The following is a 20,443-nucleotide window of genomic DNA, read 5'->3' on the forward strand; positions in this document are numbered from 1 at the left end:
TTTATTTGTTGCTTAAATAGAAATAAGAAATTATGTTTCTCTTAACCAGTTATTTGGAGCGAAGACCCTATTTAGATGAGAGTAAACATTTTTGGTTTTTCAGGGGGCTGTTTTATTGATTGAAAAACTATGCAGAGAACATTTTGTGGCATTAAGACTGCATAAGCAACTACAAGCTTTCTATACCTGCACCTAGAATTCTCTTCATCCGCAAAGTTTCTTCCTGACAACTCCAGAGATGCGTGAATATCTAAATATAGATTACAGAAGTTAGACTTGACATGTACAGTCACTTTAAAATTTTACTTTTATAGTGTTAGCTTAAAACTAGGGCAAATATTTAATTCTCAAAACATCTTAAATTATAGGTAGTGGTAGGGTCCCCTGGCAGGTGGTCAAAGCCTGTAAAGCCTAAGTTTCAGGTAAGACATTTTCACTCTTTCTGAAAAATCCTGTTTTCACAAAATATTTGTGTTTTATGTGTGATACTTACGACAAAACCACAGTATGTTCAATGTCAGTGATAATGGGTTCATTGAAGGAAATCTGTTCCATGGCCAAGTGATGGAAGTTGTATTTTCAGGAAGATTTTTGTCTGTTCTCAGATTCATTTAGGCCCAATATAAATATCTTCATCTGCTGTTTATACTTTTATTCTTAATGGATATTAATAAGCACTAGTAACAATAGACTTTTGCTTTATTTTGCATCAAGGAACCTGAAGAAATAAATGCAGATGATGAGGTGGAGGATACTTGTGACAACAAGGAGGATGACCTGGGAGCTGTGGAAGAGCAACGCAGTGTTATCCTACATCTCTTATCACAGCTCAAGCTGGGCATGGACTTAACAAGAGTAAGTAATGGGATAAACAGTCTAAGGAGATCATTAGATTAGGACTATACCTATGATTGTTAACGTCAGGGCTTTTTAATCTTTATGAGTTGGTTTCTTAGTCTCTTGATCAGCATTTATTTTCATAAAAAATGTGATAGGTTTTTTGTGCAGCGTTAAGTCACATGGCAAATAAAGACCTATAGTCTTGTTCCTGTACAAAATAAAAGGGGTCCATTGGGATACAGAATTGGAAAATCTAAAGAAAAAGATATAATCCCACAAAACCATTAAAGTCATTGATACTTCTACTTTATTCTTACTTCCCATTTTGGATAGTGCATTTTGGGTATTAATCTATAACAGAGATCAGCAAACATTTTCTGTAAAGGACCAGATAGTAGATATTTTTAGCTATGTGGACATAGATCTCTGTTGGAACTATACTTGACTCTTGAACAATGTAGGGGTTAAGGATGCCAACCCCCCATGTAGTTGAAAATCCGCATATAATTTTTGACTCCCCCAAAACTTAACTACTAATAATCTGTTGTTGACTGGAAGCCTTACCAATAACATAAACACTCAATTAATGCAAATTTTGTTTCTATGTATATGTATTGCTAGTATATACTAGACATCAAAAATGAAAAGATAATGTGAAAAAAATTTATATTTATTTACAGATATAATGATTCATGCATTGATAATGAAGAAGCAGCAATATGATTGCTTTGTGGTAGCCTAGTGTAATCAGCTTCATGGTAGCCTAGCCTATACACTAATGAATGAATTGTTATAAAATTTTTATGACATACAGTATTGCAGTCATATTCATGAAACAATATTGGAAACATTGTTACATTTAAAAAAAAAACCCACATACCTGTGATAATACACAGTTTTTCTCTCATTGTGAGAGAGGTACGGTACTTTAATGTAATTGTTTGAAAGCGAGGTTATAAAACAGTAAGAAAACTAACATATTATTCATTTTATATTACATATTACTCACCTTAAGCCTGTGTAAGAATAGACTATCCACTTCAATACAAGTCTTGCACATGATGTTCTACATGTATATTTTTGTATATTTATTGGAAAAAATCCATGTATAAGTGGACCTGCAATTCAAACCCGTATTGTTTAAGGATCAGCAGTACTCAACTCAGCCTTTGTAGTGTGAAAGCAGCCATAGATAATATGTTGGATGGGCATGGATGTATTTCAACAAAAGTTTATTTACACAAACAAGATGCCAGATTTGGCCCAAAGGCCATAGTTTGCAAACCCCTGGTCTACAGCCTTGCTACTTTAAAAGTGTGGCCTGAATTAATTTGATAGAGTCCTTTCACTATATATGTGTATATCAAATCACTACAGTGTACACTTTAAATATCTTACAGTTTTATTTGTCAGTTATGCCTTAATAAAACTGAGAGAAGAAAACAAGTGTGGTCTGAAGATCAGTAGCATCACCATCACCTGAGAACTTGTTAGAAACGCATAATCTCAGCCCCCAATCTCAAAGTTAGAGAACCAGAATCTTCATTTCAGTAATACGTATATATACATTAAAGTTTGAGAAGCACTGATCTGTAGTTTTTAATTTTAGGCCCATCTTCTCCATTCCCAGTTCATCTAATTTAGTGTGCCTTAATTTGTTTTAACAATTAATCCATGACGTTGATTTAAAAAGCCAGTAAGGTTCAAAACCTATGTATGTCAAACATTTACTACTGTGGAATTACATACTTTGAGTTACTGTTGACACTACTTTGCATTAGTGTAGGATTTCAAAATTGACTTCACGAGGTATATTTCAAATTGAGGTTTTTGAAGGTAGTGGAAGTGTAAATTAAAAGGTTGTTTGATTCCAGTGAGTTACTCACCTGAAAATGCAACTTAAATATAGAAAGCATTTTGCCTTTAGCATTCACTTTGAAGCATTTCAAAATCAAAAACACATTTCTTTCTTTACTTAGACTTATAGTAATTATAGGAGGGTCTTTAAGTAAATAGATTGAATTAATAGCCTACTAAGAAGCAGACATTTTAGGAATAAAGAAACCCATTTAAACATTCATCTTTCATCTAACCTTAGTATTCAACTGGGTATCATTTTTATTCTAGAAATATTTTTTATATTAGTGGTTCAGAAAAGACTGTTAGTTGTAAAATAGGTTAAAATGAGCAGTCAGGTAAGGAGTTTATTTGGTTAGTATGGTATTTGCTGTCCCTTAGTAGATTTAGGTTTGTAAGGCATAAGAACAGTGTTGAGGGGGCTTCCCTGGTGGCGCAGTGGTTGAGAATCTGCCTGCCAATGCAGGGGACACGGGTTCGAGCCCTGGTCCGGGAAGATCCCACATGCCACGGAGCAACTGGGCCCGTGAGCCACAACTACTGAGCCTGCGCATCTGGAGCCTGTGCTCCGCAACAAGAGAGGCCACGATGGTGAGAGGCCTGCGCACCGCGATGAAGAGTGGCCCCCGCTCGCCGCAACTGGAGAAAGCCCTGGCACAGAAACGAAGACCCAACATAGCAATCAATCAATCAATCAATCAATCAATCAATCAATCTTTAAAAAAAAAAAAAAAAAAAGAACAGTGTTGGGGTTTATGAGGCATAAGAACATTTGAAAAGAATGTTCTGTGATAATAATCCAGATGGTAAAGTCTCTCTTGACATGAATAATGAATTTAATATCGTTTCCCCACATTTATGCATTGTTAATTGAAGAAATACATATATATTGTATTTATATATAAAATCATTAGCATTAACTGATCACAAATTATGAACAGCCATATAACATTTAAAAGAGTGGTACTTTTTGAGCAACATTAAAGAACCTGATGACTAAACTGCAGTCACATACACCTCCTGTCTAACAATGACACTGATACAACAGATGTTTATCAAGCCCCTCTTATATTCCAGACACTGTGCTAGGTGCTGGGGCTACAGCAACCAAGAAGGTAACCACGGTCCTGGCCTGCATGTTGTGAATAAGTAATAGCCATTTTCCCCATTATTTTGTTCTTTTAAAAGTAATATTATAGGGACTTCCCTGGTGGTGCAGTGGTTAAGAATTCCCCTGTTAATGCAGGGGACACGGGTTTGATCCCTGGTCCGGGAAGATCCCACATGCCACGGAGCAACAAAGCCCGTGTGCCGCAACTACTGAGCCTGCGCTCTAGAGCCCATGAGCCACAACTACTGAGCCCACATGCCACAACTACTGAAACCCGCGTGTCTAGAGCCCGTGCTTGGCCACTAGAGAGGCCACCGCAATGAGAAGCCTGCGCACCACAACAAAGAGTAGCCCCTCAATTCTCTGAAGATACTAATTACTGTTTTTTTGTATTGCTCTCTCTGGTTGATTTGTTGTTGTTGTTGTTGTTGTTGTTTTAGGTGGTGCTGCCTACATTTATCCTAGAGAAGCGTTCCCTGTTGGAAATGTATGCAGACTTTATGTCTCATCCAGACCTGTTTATAGCCATCTCTAATGGAGCTACAGCTGAGGACAGAATGATTCGTTTTGTTGAATACTACCTTACCTCATTTCATGAAGGCCGTAAGGGAGCCATTGCTAAGAAACCGTACAATCCTATCATTGGAGAAACGTTTCACTGTTCCTGGAGGATGCCAAAACGCGAGGTAGCATCCAGTGTCATTAGCAGCTCTTCCACCCAGGCTGTCACAAATCATGCTCCTCCATCAGAGGAGGCTTTGAGCCAGGTGGGATCAGACTGTTACACGGTCAGATTTGTTGCTGAGCAGGTTTCCCATCATCCTCCAGTCTCAGGATTTTATGCAGAATGTGCCGAGAGGAAGATGTGTGTAAATGTGCACGTCTGGACTAAGAGCAAATTCTTAGGCATGTCGATAGGTGTGACAATGGTTGGGGAAGGTAAGTAGAAAAATTATTCTCCGATTTTTAATATTAAACTATAACCTTAAATTTGGGGAAGCTAGAGAAATATTAGTTATAAATTTGAACTGCTATGTGTACTACTTTTTTTCCCAATTCCTAGTATGTTTCAGAATACTGATGGCGGGGGGAGGGGGTATATCTATCAACAAATATAAATTCTGTTTTTTTACTTTTTTTTCTGATTTTAAATGTAAATTATTTTTATTATAGAAAACTTAGAAAAGTATCAAGGAGAAAATACAAGTATCTCTAATCCCTTCATCCAGAGATAGATAAATTTAGCTAGTATTTTGTATTTTTTCTATGTGTGTATATGTTCATACTTTTAGTTTTATAAAATTAGGATTCTCTCTATGTAGTTTTTTGTCCTCCTTTTTTGTACTGAATATTCATTTTCCCAAGTTATTGATAATGCTTTAAAACGTGTTTTTGTTATTATAAACAGCACTCAAGAAATATTTTCTAGGTTAATCTATATCTATATCTTTTGTATTTCAAAGGAGATATTCATAGAATATTTTAAAATATATTGCCAGACTTTATATCTACTCCAGCAAATGCTTATGAAAAAACAATTTAAGGAAATACTATATTTTTTGGCTAAGAATCGAAAAAACAAATTAACAACAACAAAAAAATCTCCACAGAAATCATTGCAGAGTTAATGAAAATATAATGGTCTGCCATTTTAATGTTAAGGAACACTCTCGTGCATAGGAAAATTTGTTCTAAATATAAACTTACAGTATAAGCATGGCATAATTAAGCTTATGACCCTAACATTTTGAAATTGTGTTATTTTAGCCTTGAAGAAAATATATTATCCCCTTTTTAAGCTTTCCTCATCTTTAACTCCTGTTGTGCTGTGAGTCTTACCAATTTCCAAATGTTTCAAACTAATCAAAACTTTTATAACATTAGAAGATATTTTATTAGTTAAAAAAAATAGTTTGCTATCTCCAGTTATAAGCTGCATCACATTAACCCTAGGCTCTTCAAAAATCAGTTTACTTACTTTAGAGATGAAAAACCTGAAGCCTAGAGGTGATGGGATGTGTCCAGGATCGTAGAAGTTAAGGCATAGTCGGATTTAGACCCTCATTCTTTGACACACTCTCCCTGAGGACAGTTACTCTTACCAGTTCATGAAACAGAGAGTATCTGGTGATAGTATCCTCTCCCGCTCCAAGAAAGGAAATACCGCAAGAAATGAGGAAAAGCATTAATATCTTAACCATGCATTAATTGAGAAGGATGTATATGATAGTTATTTTTTGATTTGCTAGTTATATATTCATGGATTTGCCTTTTTTAAATTAAATTGCTATTGACACTCTCAATAGAAAGTAAATTAAATCAGAGAGTGGAACTTATGACAGTTTATTTTGCTTCTGTCAGCAGCCATGTTTTTATTGAAAAGTAGGGGAAAATTCTGTTTAATTATCAAATAAATGAGATTTTAGAATACTTTGAATCTCAGTTATCCTAACTAGTCTCATTTTCCCATTCAGTAGAAACTGATTATATATTTCTTAGACGTTAAATTCCATAGTGAATATTACTTATGTTAACTGTATTCCCAGAAATCAAAGATCATGAATCTAGTTTATAAGGCCAAATGTTTCTAGAAAAGTACATGATATCCTTTCCAACTTAGAATTAATCAACAGTTATTATTAAATACTTGAAATATAACCAACTATGTTATGTATGTCTTCTGACAGCTCCCATTATATATAAATATATCACATACAGAGCCATGTTCCTTTTCAAATGGCTCAATATTAATTGTTGCCCATTGTGAAAACTGTTAAGGGCAATACAAATTAATAGTTGGCGTTGCTTTATGTAAAGTGGACTACTTTAGAATCTCAGTCTGTCTGTTTGTTTATCCTAAAAATAGACTATATTAAAATATTTATCATAATTTTTGCCCTTATTTGTGAACATTAAGAACACAGTAGTTAACGAGCATTCATTAAGAGAGACATGCCATCATAGTTCAGACTAGTAGTACACATCCAGTTCGGTATTTGTTTTTATGGTGAACTAGGTAATGAGCTTAGGTTAGTAATGTAGCTCAAGTCTGCTTAATGTCTCTTAATTATCTAGGATAGATTGATTATTCATTTATGTAATTCCCCTTTTTTTTAATTCCCTTTTTTATATGTTTTTTAAAACCATCTTTATAGCATCACTTAATATGGAACAAGCCCCATTAGAATAATATTTATTTGAAAACTACCACTTCTAACTCTTGTAGCTTCACCTTAAATACTTCGGAATTTGGTAAACAAAATTATTATGAGGACCTTAGTTTATATCATAAAATTACTTTTTTTCTTTCTTAATATGCATAGAATAGAATGAAGAACACCTTATCCCCCCTGCCCCCCCGCCCCCCATCATACCATCTGAGATTAAGGTCTATGACTCTATAATGTTAGATATTTAGTTATTCCAGAAACTGCTTAAAAAGTTATTAGTACTAACTAACGATCAGATCTTATGATGATACAGTATAGCATAGACTTAAATTCTGACTTAAGGTTTTATTTTACTTTTAAGAGCATTAGAGAGAACTCTTAAACAGTTTCCACTGCAACATTTTCTGGTCCCATGAACCCCAAAGGGATAATAAAGTCATAATGAAAGTAACCTCGATTCACTATTACCAGGAACTGTTGTCAAATACAATTGTAAATGAAGCCAGTTTCATCCAAAGCTAAAAGAAAATTAAGCAAAATTATGATGTTCATTTACCAAGCAGGAGAAAAACTTAATATGGATTTTTCATAGCTGTCTTTTTTTTTTTTTTAAAGTTATTAACCACTTTTATGTTTTCACATTCAGGAATCCTCAGTCTACTAGAGCATGGAGAAGAGTATACATTTTCTCTACCTTGTGCATATGCCCGGTCAATTTTAACTGTTCCTTGGGTAGAACTGGGTGGCAAAGTCAATGTCAACTGTGCAAAAACTGGGTATTCAGCCAGCATCACTTTTCATACTAAGCCATTTTATGGTGGCAAACTGCACCGGTAAGAATATTTTAGTGATACCTGGCTCTTATTCTATCAGTTTGATCTTGTATTATAACTCCTTATTCTTTTTCTGCTTTGTTTTATGTGAAATGGGATTGGATTTTTATTCATGTTTATTTTTTGTTTAATATATTTGATCTTTGAAGGCATTCTGGAAATCACGATCTGGTTTTAAAAATAGTGACAGACCTATCTTCTCTTGTAAACTAGAACTCCTAACAAATGGATATGTAGCTTCTGGCCCAATTTCTGCTTTTAAAGGGATTCAGACTTGGATCCAGACCTCAGTAGAGGTAGTATTGCTACAAGTTAGGATGAAAATACACCTAATCATAAGAAGTAGTTCAAGAAGCACAATGATGGAAGCCAATATCTTTAGGCACCAGTATTGAATGTGGCTTTGTTCTAATTCCATCTAGGAATCGGCCAGTTATTATACCCCTTTAGTGGCTTGTTGGTCTTTTCAGCACTCGTCCAGATCACCCAACTACATGAAGACAAGTTTTCTAATAGGATTCTCAAAAGGATCCTCTTTCCTTAAGCTTTTGATGTCTATTCTGACTGTCCTGAAGTAGGAATAGTTTCCTTTTTCTTTTTTTTTTTTTAATAAATTTATTTATTTATTTATTTTTGACTGTGTTGGGTCTTCGTTTCTGTGTGAGGGCTTTCTCCATTTCCGGCGAGCGGGGGCCACTCTTCATCGCGGTGCGCAGGCCTCTCACTGTCGCGGCCTCTCCCATTGCGGAGCACAGGCTCCAGACGCACAGGCTCAGTAGTTGTGGCTCACGGGCCTAGCCGCTCTGCGGCATGTGGGATCTTCCCAGACCAGGGCTCGAATCCATGTCCCCTGCATTGGCAGGCGGATTCTCAACCACTTCGCTACCAGGGAAGCCCAGTTTTCTTTTTCTACAAAGCTTTTATTGAAGAATAACATACATACAAAAGTATAGAAGTTGATTTGGGGCCATTTCAAATAGTGCTGCTAGAACATTGTGAATGTATGTATGAATTTCTGTTTGGTAGATACCTAGGAGTGGAATTCCTGGGCCGTAGGGAACGAAACTTTAACTTTATTACTGCCAAACAGTTTTCTTACATGGTTTTACCAAAATGCACTCTCTTCAGTCACGTATGAGACTTTCAGTGCATATAGCTATTTTACTTCTTCACCGGACAGCTGGTACTCAACGATCTTAGAAGTGGAAAGAAAGATTTATTGGCTCCCAGGCACTGAATGGGCCTTAAAAAACACAGATTTCAAAAACACTGAAGCAGAGAATTAAAAAAAAATTACAGATCACCCAAACAGAATCACTGGAGATTGTCAGAATAGTCATCTTTTTTTTTTTTTTTTTTTTTTTTTTTAATTAATTATTTATTTATTTATTTTTTGGCTGTGTTGGGTCTTCATTTCTGTGCGAGGGCTTTCTCTAGTTGCGGCAAGCGGGGGCCACTCTTCATCGCGGTGCGCGAGCCTCTCACTCTCGCGGCCTCTCTTGTTGCGGAGCACAGGCTCCAGACGCGCAGGCTCAGTAGTTGTGGCTCACGGGCCCAGTTGCTCCGGGGCATGTGGGATCTTCCCAGACCAGGGCTCGAACCCGTGTCCCCTGCATTGGCAGGCAGATTCTCAACCACTGTGCCACCAGGGAAGCCCCCAGAATAGTCATCTTTTATCCTTAGAGAAGGTTTTATTATGGTTCACACTTTGTTATATGTGCTTCTACTTACTCCTCTCACCATAGTGATCACAGGATTCAAACTTTACAATTAGAAGGGACTGTAGAAGTCACTACACCAACATTTGCTAGGTGTCTAAATCCTTTTGCATCATACCCGATAACTGATTTGTTCGTTGTGTTGGTACATTATTATTAGTACAGAACTCATAATGCATGAGGCAGCCTATTCCATTTTCAGACTCCCCTTATTTATATGAAGTTAAAGTTGAAATCTATATCCCTGTAACATTCCCGCATTGGTGAAACCATTCTTCAAAGTATATAATTGAGTCAAATGCTTAGGGGACACAACTACAGTGATAAATTTTCCAAGTCCAGCACTTTTTATTGACAATGATATTGATGAATTTCTTTTCTTTGTTTTAATTGAAGTATATTTGATTTACAATATTGTGTTTCAGGTATATACCATAGTAATTCAGTATTTTTGCAGATTATATTCCATTATAGATTATTACAAGATAATGGGTATAATTCCCTGTGCTATATAATATATCTTTGTTGCTTATCTATTTTATATGTAGTATCAATAGTTTGTTAATCCCATACCCCTAATTTGCCCCTCCCCCCCTTCCTTCTCCCTTTTGTTAACTACAAGTTTTTTTTCTGTATCTGTGAGTCTTGTTTCTGTTTTGCATATATATTCATTTGTATTATTTCTTAGATTCCACATATAAGTGATATCATATAATATTTGTCTTTCTCTATCTGATTTACTTCACTAAGCGTAATATTCTCTAGGTCCATCCACGTTGTTGCAAATGGCAATATTTCATTCCTTTTTATGGCTGAGTAATATTCTGTTTTTTTAAGCTATATATCACATCTTTTTTTAAATATTTATTTATTTATTTGGCTGCTCCGGGTCTTAGTTGCGGCATGTGGGATCTTCATTGCGTCATGCAGACTCTTAGTTGTGGCATGCAAACTCTTAGTTGCAGCATGCATGTGGGATCTAGTTCCCCGACCAGGGATCAAACCCCGGCCCCCTGCACTGGGAACGTAGAGTCTTACCCACTGGGCCACCAGGGAAGTCCACGACTGTGGACTTTTTTGAAATCATTATTATTCATCATAAGGTTCCTCTCCTCTGTGAACTTTCTTGGGTTGATTAAGAGATAAAATCCCTTTTAAGGATTTCCCATATTTATTCTATCCATATGCGTTATCACACGTTGAGCCATGAGTGGGAACTTTCCCATATTTATTATGATTCAGCGGGTTCCTTTCCATTATTAAACCTCTGCTACCGAGAAGGAAATAAGAGGCTGTTAAAGGCTTTCCTACATATGTTCATTTGTATTTCTACATATGCATTTTCTGATAGTTTTCAGTTAACACTTCAGTTTCATATCTAGTACACATAATGTTACCTCACTTGCATGTTCAGAATTTTCTTCTTTTGTAACAGCTCAACTATATGATAGCTATTCTGATTAATTTTTTAGTCTTGATCATGTTTCAAACGTCCCTTTATAAAAACTCAGATTATAGTTTTGAGCTCAGGTTAATTTTTTTGTCAAATGCAAAATATCCAAACTTTTGTCCTGAACCAGTGCTTTATCTTGCCTTAAATTATAATGATAAATATAAGCTATAATTTATCATATTGCCAGGACTACCTTAATTTAGAGAATCAGAATTCATCCCCCAAATCTTACCATTGCCATGACATTTAGATGGTTCCTTGCTGCGAATATCCTGCATAGAAATTTTCTCTTGGTTTTCATACTTTGACTTTTTTAAGACTCCTAATAATTTTAGATAGATATCCTTGGTTTGTTAGTGATCAGTCATTATATTTGCCATCTTATTTCTTTGAATTTCTTATTTAAATTGGCTTCTTTTCTCCCTTCATACTTTTTTACCTATCCACAAGGCCACAAGTATTGGATATTTTTGTTACTTGGAAGTACACTTTTGGTTGACCCCAAAGTTTCCTCATTTTTTCCACTCTGATTTCCCTTAAGACCAATGGTTTTACCTAATTTCTCGTTTAAAAGATTCATATTTGAAGCATACTTCTCTATTTTGATATCTTTTCTTCTTCAATTTTATAGAATATTTTAACTAAGACTCTCTTTCATGTCTTTATTAATAACCATGCCTCCCTCCTCAGACATAGCCTAGTTTTTCTACTGCTGCCTGCAATCAAGCAGACACATTATCTGCTGTCTGCATTTGATATAAATATATTATCTTCCACTTGTCTTTCCTTACTCCCTCATTTTCCACAACTCTCTCTGATGGAGCCAAACAGGCCTAGTTAACTATTCCTCATGCCCTTGTCCATCTCCTGATCCCATTTTCCACGTTCACTTTAGGATGGTGATTTTTTAAATATATGTAGCAGTATAATGCCATTAAGATTTATGTTAACTAACTGCTAAGTGGCATATTTTTCTGCACACTGAAGATATGGAAAAGTAAAAAGACGATCTCTGCCTAAGGTTTTAGTCTAATATTAGAATGCAGGACCCTATCTTTGGAAAGCATTTATAAGGCTTTTAGGAAAAACTCATGTATAATAGACAATTAAAAATAAAGTCTGTTATTATAGTAACCATAGTGATGGAAAAGGACAATAATGCTGTGAACCTGGGATTAGGTAATTATTGTACCCAAAAATACTCTTCTGCTAAAGTAAAAAGAGCAATATGATGCTCAACATACTTCTTATTGTCTGATAAAGGACGCCTATCACTTTTTTCAGGAGAGACAAACTACTTTCCTGGTATTAAATTTTGAAGGGATTTGTATCAAGTATTCTTATGTAGTGGCATTGAGTAACATAATAGAAAAATGTCGTCTTTAGTTCTGCATAAGATGTAATTCCCTTCATGTGGTATTTCTTACATGTACATCAATAAAACCCAAAGCTGAAGTCTTAACTTTCAATCTTTAAATAAAATTTTTCTATGTGAAGCCAAGTTAATATATCCAATGATTTTCTGGTATTCTAAATAGCTATAGAGACAGGGTCTAGATAATCTAAAAAGTCAACTTGGGGACTTCCCTGGTGGTCCAGTGGATAGACTCCACGCTCCCAATGCAGGGGGCCCAGGTTCGATCCCTGGTCAGGGAACTAGATCCTGCATGTTGAAACGAAGATCCTGCACGCGGCAACAAAGATCCTGCGTGCTGCAACTAAGACTTATTTTGCACAGCCAAATAAATAAGTAAATATGAAAAAAAAAAAGTCAACTTGATGTTGTTCTTAGAAAGTGAGAGAGTAAATGCCTTATCGGTTATCAGTTATCCTCACTTTAGAGATGAGTAGGATGGCAACTTAAAATTTAACTCTTTGGTAAGTATTTTAAAGGCAGCGTATTCCATATCATTATTTGATACAAGACCTAGATTTATATGCTTTAGATATTTAGATATTCATTTACATATTGTCTGTGATTGCTTTCCTGCTACAGTGAGAGAGTCAAGTTGTGACACAGACAGCTTGGCCCGTGAATCCTAAGATATTTACTTTCTGGTCCTTTATAGAAGTTCGCCAACCCTGCATTAGACTGTTAAGAAGAATTGTTATAAGCAAAATGAGGCGAGGCCCTTCTTCCTCCTTATGCTCCTTTTGCAAGTTCCTCATGGCCTGCCTCTAGCATGTGCAGTTCTTGTTCCCTGCCCCAGTTCTTGTCACGATGCTTTTTCTGTGTAGCTGCACTAAGCAGCAAAGACCCCGTGTAACCCAGCACACATGAACAGGGACCTAGGGCTTGTTACTTTTTAAGTGGAAAGGCTTGTGAAGGAAATAATGATAACTTGAGAGATTGTGGCAATAAAAGAAAGATCAAGTGAGAAACGGATTATTATTCCTCAGTTCGCAGAATATAGTTCTGGATATATGTGGTTGGAAGATGGAAGAGGTAAGTGTTCAGTGTCATCTCTTCATATCGTGTTTGGTTACAGATAAATTTTCAAGGAAGGAAACAATGTTGGCAAGTGGGATCAGAGAGGAAACATGGATGTCACAAAAAACATTCAGTCAGGCAAAAACCCTTAGCAGTGTAGTTATTTAAGTTCAAACGCTTTGAGGTATAACCTAGAGTTCCCACTCCTGCTGTAATCAAGCAAACTTGTAGTCATGGTGTTCTTTGTGTCCAGTGAGCTACAATTATGCCTAACGTTTAATTTTGGATGTTTGGTCTGCTCTTGGATTCCAAACCCTCGTACACCTTGATCTCTAAGATCTGGCTCATTTGCTTATTGGCTCCTACACCTCTGCCTTGAGCTCTGAATTTTTAGACCATTCACTTCTCCTGCTTAAAAACTATGGGCTCCCTAAATTCAACTACAACCTTCTGGTTCCCAGGCCCTTGGCTTATATCTGACAGATGCTACTTATGGTTCCTGAGCTGTCACCTGAACCTGGGCTTTGGTGCTTTGGATTCTCCCCCTTTTTTTTAATATTCATTCATTCATTTATATTTTGGCTGAGCCTGGTTTTAGTTGCGGCATGCGGACTTCTTAGTTGCGGCATGCATATGGGATCTGGTTCCCTGACCAAATATCGAACCTGGGTCCCCTGCATTGAGAGCGTGGAGTCTTACCCACTGGACTACCAGGGAAGTCCCTGGATTCTCTTTTGAATCCAGATGAACCATAATCCCTGGCACCCTGACCAGAACCTAACATTTGCCCACTATTCTTTGTGTTCTGAACCTCTGTCAAATCTGCCCCTGTTGTTTGTGTCCGACAGTGAACATAAAGTACTTCATTAAAAATAATTAGACCTGTTTCTATTCCAACCTTCATTTGAGCTGCATCCCGTCTGTCTGTTGATAATCCAGCCAGATAACGCTTCATTAAACTTTCAACAACATTAGTGCTTGAGTTCTCTGAGTTTTGTGTAGATAATGATAATCTTTGTATACCAGTGCATTAACATTAACAAATGTTTAATGTATCTTTTATTTTTTTCTACCTCTTACTGATTTGTCTGGTTTCTATATTTAATTTAAAATTAAGCTTATGTGGTTTTATACAGAATCTGTATATCCAGAATTTAAAATATAGGGACTCCAAACTTTTAAATAGGACTAGCTTGAAAAAAAGTTGAATAGACTGTAGTGTTGCAACATTTTTATACTGTAATAAAAAAGAAATGTTAATATTTTTCATATTCCTACTTAGTTTTAATATTATAATGGTTGTTTGTAGCAAGCATTTAAAATACCACACTTTGTGATCATTTATGGTAACTAAGTCTCCAGTTTGATTCCTAGTATTCTTTCTCAAATTAAATTGTTGTTATTTGAAAAAATTATCTAGGGAACTATCAGGGATTTACAAAGACTTTGTAACTGACAAATTGACTTGTAATTGTAACTGACTTTGGCGCTGACAAATTGAAGTGATATGTGTAACTAATTTAAACAGAATTCACAAAGTACATTCTGGGTTTCAGAATTCCTAAGAAATAAGCAATATTACTTATTAGAGCATATCTTTTTTTTTTCTGCCTGCTTCTAGAGTTACAGGTGAAGTAAAGCACAACATCACCAACACTGTTGTATGCAGAGTACAAGGGGAATGGAATAGTGTTCTTGAGTTCACTTACAGCAATGGAGAGACAAAGTACGTGGACTTGACTAAATTGGCAGTGACGAAGAAAAGAGTAAGACCTCTGGAGAAGCAGGACCCATTTGAATCCAGGTATGGCATCCTTGCATCCATCCAGGAAAGAGTCAGAAACTCTGGATCTTAATCTAAGCCTTTTCACTAACTTCCAGCCCTGGGCAAGTCACTTCACTGCTTTGCATCAGCTTCCTCATCTGTAAATTGAAAGTATTGGTCTGATCTGATGCTCTTAAACCCTGTACCAGCTGTGACATTATGTGATACATAGTCACATTTTAGTAAAAATAAAACATTAACTGGGCAAAAATATTAACATTTAGTAGTCAAAGGATTACTATCTTTATCATAAAAACTCTTCCAAATTATTAACAAAAAGATGGGTACCCCAGTAGAAAAATGGGCAAAGACACAAAGAGGTAGTTCACAAAAATAGGAAAAAAAAAAAATGCCCACTAAGAAAATGAAAAATTGTTTAGTGTAATTAGAATTCAAAGAAATATAAATTAAACAATAAGACAAATTCATTTTTTAAAATGGTATCTCTTTTGGAAAAAGTATGAGCGAATAGACATTTTCATATTGCTGGTTACAGAGGTAAACTGCTACAGCCTTCCTAGAGGGTATTTTGGCAATATATGTCATAAGCCTTTAAAAGTAAATGAAGTGGATCTATATGTGTTAACAAGGTAGTCTCCAAAATGTATTGGCAGTGGTTGCTTCCAGAGAGGAATACTGGGGTCTGGGATAAGAAAGAGACTTACTCTTCACAGAATGCCCTTTTGTACTGTTTAAATTTTATATCACGTGGAAGTATTCCTGTATCAAATACAAGGAAGCATTAAACATCTTAAGATCACATAAATGAAACCAAACAATTTATAAGTAGATGTGTAAAGGGATTTAATACCTTTTAACCAAAAACTCAGGTTCAGTCAAAAAATAAAACAGCAATGATTGAAAAAAATTCTTCTATGGGTGTATTTAGGATTTATTTAGGAGAGTTTGTCAAGGTTTGGTATGTGGACCCCTGGGGCCCTTGAGACCTGTACAGAGTGTCTGCAAGTTGAAAAAACTTTCATAATAATGCTAAGATATTATTCGCCTTTTTCTCTCTGTTTGCATTTGCATTGGTGATACGTAAGCAATGGTGGGTAGCACTGCTGGGCCTTAGCACCAATCAAGCAGTGGCACCAAACTGTACAAGTAGTCGTGGTATTATTCCTCACTGCCATGCAATTTTTTTCTTTTCAGCCTTGCAGTTTTTTTAAATGCCATTTTCTTTTTAAAATGTGCTTGAAAAGCATACAGATTATTAGTTTTATTAAATCTGGAACATTGATTACCTGTCTTTTTTAATATTCTGCATGACAAGTTTGGAGTATACATAAAGCACTTGTGTTAGATAATAAAGAAGTACAGTGGTTATCTGGAGGAAGAGCACTTGTGCAGTTGTTTGAGTTACAAGCAAATTACCCTTTCTTGAAACACTATTTTTACTTAAATGATTGACAGACAAACTAAGGCTGTTCTAATTTTAATATTGGGCAGACATTTTCCTTATAAATGAACGATGTGAACATGGCACTTCAAGGAAAACAATTGGCAGTATTTTTTGCTAATAATAAAATTTAAATGGAAACAACCTAAGTGCCCATTCACAGATAAATGGATAAGGAAGTTGTGAGGTATATATATATAGTGGAATATTATTTAGTCCTTAAAAAGATGGAAATCCTGCCATTTGTGATAACATGGATGGACCTTGAGGGCTTTATGTGAAGTGAAGTCTCAGAGAAAGAACAAATACTGTATGATCTCATTTACATATGGAATCCAAGGGAAAAATAAAAAACACTGCACTGTTGATGGGAATATAAATTGGTGCAGCCGTTATGGAAAATAGTATGGAGGTTCCTCAAAAAACTATGTACTCCCATGTTCACTGCAGCATTATTTATAATAGCCAAGATAGGAAACAACCTAAGTGTCCATAAATAGATTAATGAATAAAGGAAATGTCATATATATATATATATATATATATATATATATATACACACACACACACAAACACAAACACACAATGGAATATTACTCAGCCATAAAAAAGAATGAAATCTTGCCATTTGAGACAACATGGATGGACCTTGAGAGCATTATGCCAAGTGAATTAAGTCAGACAGATAAAGACAAATACTGTATGATCTCACTTATATGTGGAATCTTAAAAAAACCAAAACCAAAACCAAACAGCTCATAGATACAGAGAACAGAGATTGGTGTATTGCTGAAATGCCAGAGGTGGGCAGCTGGGGAGTGGGTGAAATGAATGAAGTAGGTCAAAAGGTGCAGACTTCCAGTTTTAAAATAAATGTCATGGGGATGTAATGTACAACATGGTGGCTATAGTTAATAATACTGTATTGCATAATTGAAAGTTGCTAAGAGAGTAGTTCTTAAAACTCATCACAAGAAAAATTTTTTTGATAATTATGTACGGTGATTGATGTTGACTAGTCTTATTGTGGTGAACATTTCACAGTAATACAAATATTAAATCATTATGTTGTACACCTGAAACTAATATAATGTTACATGTCAACTATACCTTAATAAAAAAATAAATTTAAAAAATTCACAGAAAAGGAGATCAGACTGTGGTTACCAGAAGTGTGGGGTAAGGAGTGAAGGAATTGAATGAACTTCCAGTTATAAGATAAATAAGTACTGGGGTTGTAATGTACAACATGATGATTGTAGTTAACACTACTGTATGGTATATTTGAAATTTGTTGAGGGAGTAGATCTTAAGAGTTCTCATCACAAGGAAAAAAATTTTTTTTTCTATTTCTCTAATTTTGCATCTATATGAGAGGATGAATGATGATTAACTAAACTTACTGTGGTAATCATTTCACAATATATGTAAGTCAGGTCATTATGCTGTACATCTGAAACTTATACAGAGCTGTATATGGATTATATCTCAGTAAAACTGGAGAAAAAGAGACTTCGCTGGTGGTCCAGAGGTTAGGACTCTGCGCTTCCAATGCAGGGGGTGCGGGTTCAATCCCTGGTTGGGAAGCTAAGATCTCACGTGCCACCTGGCGCAGACCAAAAAAAAAAAAAAAACTGGAGAAAAAAGTGGAGCTTTAAAGACAGAAATCAAAATTTTGGAAAACTTGTATCTGTCACAATAAACTGAAAACTTCCCTAGTAAAGAGTTTTGTGATGAAATTGGTGGTGAAACTAATGAATGTGATCTTTAAAATATGATAGAATATGTCAACATCTGGAAGATCATTCTTCAGATGACCAATGCATGTTATTACAAAATTATGCATGGGTAAAAATTCCATTCAAGGTGCAAATTAGACCAATGGATTTCCATGTAGCAGAGCATGAAAAATTCATTGACATTTTTCAGTTTCCACATTGCAGCTAATCTTTTAAAAACTACCATTTGCTGAGTTTTAATATGGTATCAAAGAACTGAGTTATTTGAAATATCTATTAAAATATTCTTCCATTTTCCAGCTATATGTGTGAAGCCATATTTTCCTTATATACTTTAACTAAAACAGTATGTATCACAATAGATTGAATGTAGAAGCAGATATAAGAATCTGGCTATTATTGAACCAGATGTTTAAGAGATGCTGCTGTATTCTCTTTGCTAAACTTTTATTATAGATTTCTGTCTACATTCCTGGGGGTTATTGGTCTTTTGTTTTCTTTGGAAGAAAGTTTTTAACCACAAATTTTGTATCTGTAGTACCTAGGGCTATTGATGTTATCGGTTTCTTCTTTTTTTTTTTTTTATAAATTTATTTATTTATTTATTTATTTATTTATTTTTGGCTGTGTTGGGTCTTTGTTTCTGTACGAGGGCTTTCTCCAGTTGCGGCGAGCGGGGGCCACTCTTCATCGCGGTGCACAGGCCTCTCACTGTTGCGACCTCTCCCATTGTGGAGCACAGGCTCCGGACGCGCAGGCTCAGTAGTTGTGGCTCATGGGCCTAGTTGCTCCGTGGCATGTGGGATCTTCCCAGACCAGGGCTCGAACCCATGTCCCCTGCATTGGCAGGCAAATTCTTAACCACTGCGCCACCAGGGAAGCCCTATCGGTTTCTTCTTGAGCAAGTTTTGGTAGTTTGTGTCTTTCAAGGAGTTGGTTCATTTAATTTTTCAAATTTATTGGCATGTATTTCATAATATTTCCTTATTATTTTAATGTGTGTAGGATCTGTAGTGGCCCCACACTCATTCCTTGTATTGGTGACAACTTCTTTTCCTGATCAGTGTGATTAAAGGTTTATTAATTTTACTCAAAGAACTAGTTTTTGGTTTCATTGACTTTTCTCTATATTTCTGTTTTCTTTTCCATTGATTTCTGCTCTTAATTCCTTTTTTCTGCTTATTTTTTGCATCATTTGCTATTCCTTCTTCTAGTTTCTTAAAATAGAAGTTAGGTCAGGGTCAGCAAACTTCTTTTTGTAAAAGGCCAGAGAATAAATATCTTAAGCTTAATGGACCAGATAGTCTCTACCACAGCTACTCAATTCAGCCATTGTAGTGTGAAAACAGCCACAGACAGGAAATGGATAGATGTTGCTATATTAAAATAAAAGCCTATTTACAAAAAAGAGCATCAGACCATAGTTTGACCCCTGGTTTACATCACTGATTTTTCTTCTTTCATAATATAAATGTTTCATGCTATATATTTCCCTCTAGATCTGCTTTATCTATATCCTGCAACTTTTGAACATTTATTTATTTATTTGTTTATTGACGTATAGTTGATTTACAGTGTTGTGTTAGTTTCTGGTGTACAGCAAAGTGATTCAGTTTATACATATAGTATATACACATTGTTTTTCATATTTTTTTCCATTATGGATTATTACAGGATATCAAATACAGTTCCCTGTGCTAGACAGTAGGACCTTGTATCTATCTTATATATATTAGTTTTATCTGCTAATCCCAAACTCTTAATTTATCCCTCCTCCATTCCTTTTCCCCTTTGGTAACCATAAGTAGTTCTCTAAGTTTGTGGGTCTGTTTCTGTTTTGTAAATAAGTTCATTTGTATCATTTTTTATTTAGATTCCACATATAAGTGATACCATGTGGTATTTGTCTTTCTCTTTCTGACTTGTTTCACTTAGTATGATAATCTCTAGGCCCATCCATGTTGTTGCACATGGCATTATTTCATTCTTTTTTATGGCTAAGTAGTATTCCATTGTATATACATACCACATCTTCTTTATCCATTCATCTGTAGATGTACATTT

At 35.5% G+C, this 20,443-nt stretch overlaps 1 protein-coding gene across 2 annotated transcripts in view; it reads left to right on the plus strand.

Annotated features, from left to right (window-relative positions):
* The window catches only part of OSBPL11 (oxysterol binding protein like 11), a 100,880-nt gene that overhangs the window by 56,564 nt on the left and 23,873 nt on the right, over positions 1-20,443 (plus strand). For both annotated transcript variants that reach the window (XM_082458606.1, XM_082458605.1), the window contains exons 8-11: positions 715-855; positions 4,249-4,747; positions 7,625-7,811; positions 15,035-15,217. In XM_082458606.1, coding sequence (XP_082314732.1) covers positions 715-855; positions 4,249-4,747; positions 7,625-7,811; positions 15,035-15,217 — 1,010 coding nt within the window. The remainder of the gene's footprint in view (positions 1-714; positions 856-4,248; positions 4,748-7,624; positions 7,812-15,034; positions 15,218-20,443) is intronic.

This window comes from Balaenoptera physalus (assembly GCF_965194825.1).
Source record: "Balaenoptera physalus genome assembly, chromosome: 4".
NCBI lineage: Eukaryota > Metazoa > Chordata > Mammalia > Artiodactyla > Balaenopteridae > Balaenoptera > Balaenoptera physalus.